Below are 6000 nucleotides of genomic sequence, written 5' to 3'. Positions count from 1 at the left end.
CCTGGCGATAGGAATTTCTCCCAAGTTTAAAGCTCTCCAGAGCAGGCAGCACTACATCTTCCTTGACTACAAAAGAGCTAGCTCCACACAGCCAGGAAATCATTCCTGACAGCTCAACCCCTGCGGCAGCCCTTACGGCTCATTCCTCTTATTCTGTCTTCAGAGAAAGAAGTCTTAAGGGCTAAAGGCCCAGCACAAAACAGCCTAGCTGCTTAGCAAACATTTGTGGAATGAGTGAACTGGAATTTGAACTCAAGACCTTGTAATACGACAGAGCCTCTTCCATCCACCTGAGTTCTACCTGGGACTCTTGCAGGAACCATCTCTCTTCCTTAGTATTGTTCTCCCCCTTATTAACCTACTTTGGCAGTGGGGAAACTCCCATGTAAACAGAAAGTGGAGATGTATTCACTAACTGCTGGATCCAAAAGAGGAAATTAATCCAGGATCCCAGAATGTGAATTTTGATTTCAGAAACTCTAGCGGTTGGAAGGAGGGTGATCCAGAGAAGGTATTTACTCTGTTCTAAATACTGGATGGAGGCTCCCCCTTTCCAAGGCAAAGGAAGAGAAAAGTAAAGTGATAGGGTGAAGAAAAGGATGGACTGCCACAGCTAAGACTCCCAACATAAATGAATTACCAGGTTAGGTCAGGGCTTCATATCTGGCAGCAGTATCAGCAGAACCAGCTCCCAGGAAGTACAGAGGCCCAAGGAGATGGCAGAGTCAGAGATGGAGAAAAAAGTGGAAAGAGTGGGATTTCCCCCTCTCTGTCCATCTAACTTCAGCACATGTCTCCCTTTTCCCTCCTTGCCAAAGGAGAAGTCCCAGCCAAGAAATAGCTGCATCTGAGACCCTAGTCATACTCCTGCAACAATGCAATTCTCAAAATTTGGGAGCAATCTCCTTCCTTATCAACTGAAAAAGGATTGGGCTGGAAACTACAAAAGAATTGCAAATGAAGATTAGAGCCAAAGAGCTCTAATTAGGAAATTAGGATTAGAGCTAAGGAGTTTCCCAATTTAGGCAGGTATTTAGACTAGCAGAGGTGGGAAAGAGGTAGGAGACATTCTTCCAGAGGGATCTCATAACATTTCTTGTCAACACAGTGGCACATCCTGCTCTCCCAGACCCCCAACTCCTAACCCATTTTAAGGGGAATTCACACACAGAGAAAAAAAGTTATTTGTGAAAGAGACTTTTGATTCCTAGTCTAATCCCTTTCATTTAATAAATAGGAAAACTAAGCCCAGAAAAATTATATGGTAAGTGATAAAGCCAGAGCCAAGCCTCCCAACCTCTCCACTCTGTGGCTCTTTCATTTTCTTTAGTTACCAGTCCTGGTGTTTAGCCTCAACCTCATTCCTCTTGTTGCAATCCAATCCCATTTCTGCCTTACTGCCTCTCTAAAGAGATAAGAATAGGGTATACTTGTTCCATTCATAGGCTTAAAAGACAGCTATTCTTCTCTCCCTGCCTTTTCCTCTTGTCCCCTACCCCCACCTTTCCCAGGCTCCTTCTGCCCCACCTCATTCCTCTCCTTTTCAGCTTCTAAACTGCCCTCTGCCTCCTCACTCCCCTAACCCCACAATCTTTTCCAAAAAGCTTTGAGTTTGATAGAGACCAAAAATGATGCTTTGGCAGCAGGTGACGGATGGATGTGATCTGCCTCCTACTGGAATGCTATTTAAAGGGGCGGCCTCACAATCCTCTCCTTCCAAAGTGACAAGAGAAAAGCCTGCTCCTCAATCTCTCCAGAGCTGCAAACTCAGCTCAAGTTAACTTCTGACTTCCTCAACCTGCAACCTGGCCTGCTGCTCCTGCTTCCTATTCAGGTGGGAGGGAGAGTACTTGACAACTCATTGAGGTGTGGGGGCTGAGGGGGGATTCATCTCCTTTCATGACAGGTACTTAGGAGAGGCAGGAGGCCTTGTGGGGAGGAGGACTGGAAGAACACTCTTCCCCCAACCGCGTGAGTGCATTTCAACCATGTGCCAGCTTCTCAAAGTCAAACTTTGTTGGAGAAGAACTGATACAGACATGACGACCTAAGGTTAAGCAAGCCTTATCCCTAGCTGGGACCTCCCTACCTCCTGGATCCTGGTGCTCACACCACAGTTGTTCCCTTTCTGCAAGGCAAAGTACTAAAGGACAAGATCCCTTTGGCCAGGCCCTGGACCTTCTGCACTTTGAAATTGCCCTCACCTGCCCACTGGATTGAACACCATGGGGGTGGGGTGGGGGCTGTTTCTACTGTCCAAAGGAAAGGGAGCTCCTCTGCAAGCATCTTGCCCCAGGCCTAGTGGGAGGAATAATTCCATTTCATTGCAGCAAACAAGTTAATGGAGATTTTAATGAAAACACTGCACTAATGAAAATGCTGAGGCTAGCACCTACTCTCTGCCTGCAAGACAAAACAATCAGGGTCAGAATTTTTCCCTAATATTCATTCCTCAGTTCCTTTTGGCCCAAAGTAAAGCAAACTGGGGAACTGGGAACAGAAAGCAGTTCACAGTTGATTGTGTCCCAGGTTGTAAGAGGTCAGAAACCCTCCCGGTCAAGGAAGCAAATTGCCAGAAATGCTGATGAGTTTTGTCACCTTATCTGTCCCTTCACCTCTAGGCCTTTTGTTTCAGGTGGTAAAGGCCATTGTGTCTGCACCTTCTCCTATTTGCTCTTTTTAGGGTCTCTGGATTCTAATAAGGAAACCTTCCCTTACGAAGAGGCAATCTGGTCAGGTAGAAAAGGTTTAGGACTGAACATCAGACTTGGGTCCCCGTGCTAGTTCTGCTAAACATTCGAGCTTCATTAAGTCATTTAACATTTCTGAACCTGTTTCCTGACCTAAAATAGGAAAGCCTTCCCTGGCTACCTTGCAGAATTGCTATGAGGAGGCAAAAGCACTTTGAAAAAGTATAGGTGGTAGAAGTGTGTGTACAATTATATGTTTATAAAAAGATATTATGTCAAATGACAATTTTAGAAATGGAGAACAGATCTGTGTTGCCAGGAGTTAGGGATGGGGAAGGGCATTGTGGGAGGGAAGTGGGTGTGGTTATAAAAGAGCAACATGAGGGATCCTTGTGGTGATGGAGCTGTTCTGTATCTTGACTGTGGTGGCGGATACATGAACCTACACATGTGATAAAGCTCTGTAGAACTAAATACACACACAAGAAGTGAGTATAAGTAAAAACTGAGGAAATCTGAATAAGATCTGTGGATTATATCAATGTCAATATCCTGATTGTGACAGTTTATGGTAGTGTAGTTTTGCAAGGTGTTACCATTGGGGGAAACTGTAACAGTACAAAGAATCTTTCTGTATTATTTCTTACTACTGTATGTGGACTATCTCAATGAAATTTTCTTTATTTTTGAGACAGAGTCTCACTGTTGCCCTGGGTAGAGTGCAGTGGCATCATCATAGCTCACAGCAACGTCAAATTCCTGGGCTCAAGTGATCCTCCTGCCTCAGCTTCCCAAGAAGCTGGGACTACAGGTGTATGCCACCATGCCCTGCTAATTTTTCTATTTTCATTAGAGATGGAGTCTCACTCTTGTTGAGGCTCACCTTGAACTCCTGAGCTCAAGCAATCCTCCCAGAGTGCTAGGATTACAGGTGTGAGCCACCACACCCAGCCTAAATTTTCAATTAACACAAGTTTCTCCAGAGGGATAGGGAGTCCTTAATTTTTTTTTTTTTTTTTTTTTTTTTGGTGGAGACCAGGTCTCACTATGTTGCCCAGCTGGTCTCAAACTAATTCCTGGCCTCAAGCGATCCTCCCCCTCCACTGGGATTATAGGCATGAGCTCAGCCCTGCTCTTATGCAGTTCTACATGCAAATGGAAAAGTCTCCATCCCCTCAAGCAGAACTGAGCAGAGATATATGAGAGTATAGGTAGTTGTTCAGATACTTCTGAGCCTTCTCTTCCTCAACAACTTTATAGGACTGACACCAAATCACTCCTTAGAACATAATGTCTTTCCCATAGCAAGGAAGGACAATCAGCTGATGCGTGAAACAAGATTCCCTGTTGCTTCTATCCTAAAGAGCAGACAATTGTTGCCAAGAACAACTTGTATGTGATTATGGGTGCCAAGTTAAGAAAGTATTGACTAAGCCTGAGTCTTGAGAAATAAAAAGCAAACACGCATACAAAATCCAAAAACAGCTGTCAAATTGGTTTAATGAAGGCTGGATGGTTTCGCTGAAAACCAACAGTTGCTTCTCTTTCATCACGGAAGTATGGACATGACCCTAATTAATCAACCAGCTAATTATTTTTGCTCCTTCCAACCACACTAGACCTGTGATCTATATGATCTGTTGCTCCAGTCCTCCATGGCAGTGGGTGCACAGAAGTGAAGGATGGAGGCCACTGTTTCCTGCCATGGAGTTAACTAAACCTAGTTTAATGCCATCTTGAATGCCCCAGGCTCTGACACTTGAAATTCTAATTAGTGCAGAAAAGGACCAAGTTGAAACAGCTTGTACTCCCTCAAGGATACCCACTCTTAGGGCCCTACAACCTAATGAGGTCTGTGAAATTTAAGATCTAGAAGAGAAATCCCTGCCTGGAGCAACAGCTGTACCCAGGCTGACAAGAGAATTTAGGGTTAAATTAGTACCCCTAGATAGGAGGGGGAGTATACCCCCAAATGGCATGGGAATGAAAACCCATGAGCCTGGTCCAATTAGTTGTCATGTGACTTAGAACTGACCTACACTGACCCTCAGCTCTGGGCTGTGGAGATATAAAAGCAGGAGGGGTTAAAGCATGAGAGAACTCACTCATTACCCACAATGTGTAGTGGAGCAGGTGGGCAGTGAAAATCTCTGAAGGGCACTTCCTCTTTGCCCCGGTAGGAAAGGCAGTCAAGCTAGAGGCTAAAGAACAGCCCCAGTGACTCCTAAAATAGCCCCACAAAAGAAAAGAGGGGTTCCTTTGCTGCTACTTTGTAGTATGAGCAGGCTGAATGTTTGCTGAACACATTTGGAAAAGGAAGAGAGGAGATAATGGTCCTAATGAATGTGCTGGAGACAATAGCAGCTCCAGTGGGAGGATTATAAGCTCATTATGGTTTAATATGATGATTGATCATCTCTGCCCGCCAGCATTATCCTAGAATAGTGATGAAGGTCAGAGAGACCCATGCCTGTCAGAGCGCAACCTCCACTCACCAGAAGATAGAAAATATACTTGTACGTCACTTGTTTTTTCATTGTAAAATTCACACTTGTGGCCCCAATCCCCTAACTTTTTCCATAAACTGTTCTCCATGGCCCCAGCCTGTGCCACTTCTCTGTGATTTCTCAGCCCTGATTGTTCCTCTGTGACCTGCCCATCAGCTCTGGCTCCTGACCCTTTCCCTAGTGACCCCACCCCATTCCCATCCCACCCCTTGAGAAAATGACCAAGCTTTCACTAAGGCAAGGGTTTAGGTAGGCCCCAAGGGCCCTTCAGTGGGTACCACCAAGCACCCGGTTTAGATGGAAGGCCCGGGATACCTCCCGATAGGCATTTCGAAGCAGGACATAAGGGAAACAGGACTCCAGCATGTCCAGGGTCAGGAAAGATGACTCCTCCACCACCTGGAAGAGATAGGGACAAGAGATAAGAATCTCAGGTAGGACATATGTCTGTGACATCCTGTTCCTCTTCATGTAGTTCCTGGGCCCTCTGAGCCCTTAGAGTCACAAGTGAACAGCATTCCAAATCGTGCTCTCCCCGCTTCCTCCCTCACTTGGTTTGGCTCCAGGAAAGTAATGGGGCCTCTTCAGCCCCACTGTAGTGGCCCCTGTCTCCTTCATGAGGGCCACACAAAGGGCACGGAAACAGAAGGCAGGAAAGAACCACTTCCCTAGCAGCAGAAAAACCCATTCCCTACCATTCTGGATGCTAAATCATACGTGGGTGGGAAGCACAGATGCAGGTAAAGATGGATAAAAGTGCTAATTACAAAGCTTTGCAGCAAGAGAAACAATCGCCACTGCAG

General features: G+C 45.6%; 1 protein-coding gene across 2 annotated transcripts in view; it reads right to left on the bottom strand.

Annotated features, from left to right (window-relative positions):
* Positions 1-5055: 5055 nt before the first annotated feature.
* Positions 5056-6000, bottom strand: part of NCKAP1L (NCK-associated protein 1-like) — a 43031-nt gene continuing 42086 nt past the window's right edge. For both annotated transcript variants that reach the window (XM_012653861.1, XM_012653869.1), the window contains exon 31: positions 5056-5596. In XM_012653861.1, coding sequence (XP_012509315.1) covers positions 5465-5596 — 132 coding nt within the window. In that variant the 3' untranslated portion in view covers positions 5056-5464. The remainder of the gene's footprint in view (positions 5597-6000) is intronic.

This window comes from Propithecus coquereli, unplaced genomic scaffold (genome assembly GCF_000956105.1).
Source record: "Propithecus coquereli isolate 6110/MARCELLA unplaced genomic scaffold, Pcoq_1.0 Scaffold111, whole genome shotgun sequence".
NCBI lineage: Eukaryota > Metazoa > Chordata > Mammalia > Primates > Indriidae > Propithecus > Propithecus coquereli.
Note: the sequence above shows the minus strand (reverse complement) of the source record. Positions and strands in the feature narration are given on the sequence as shown.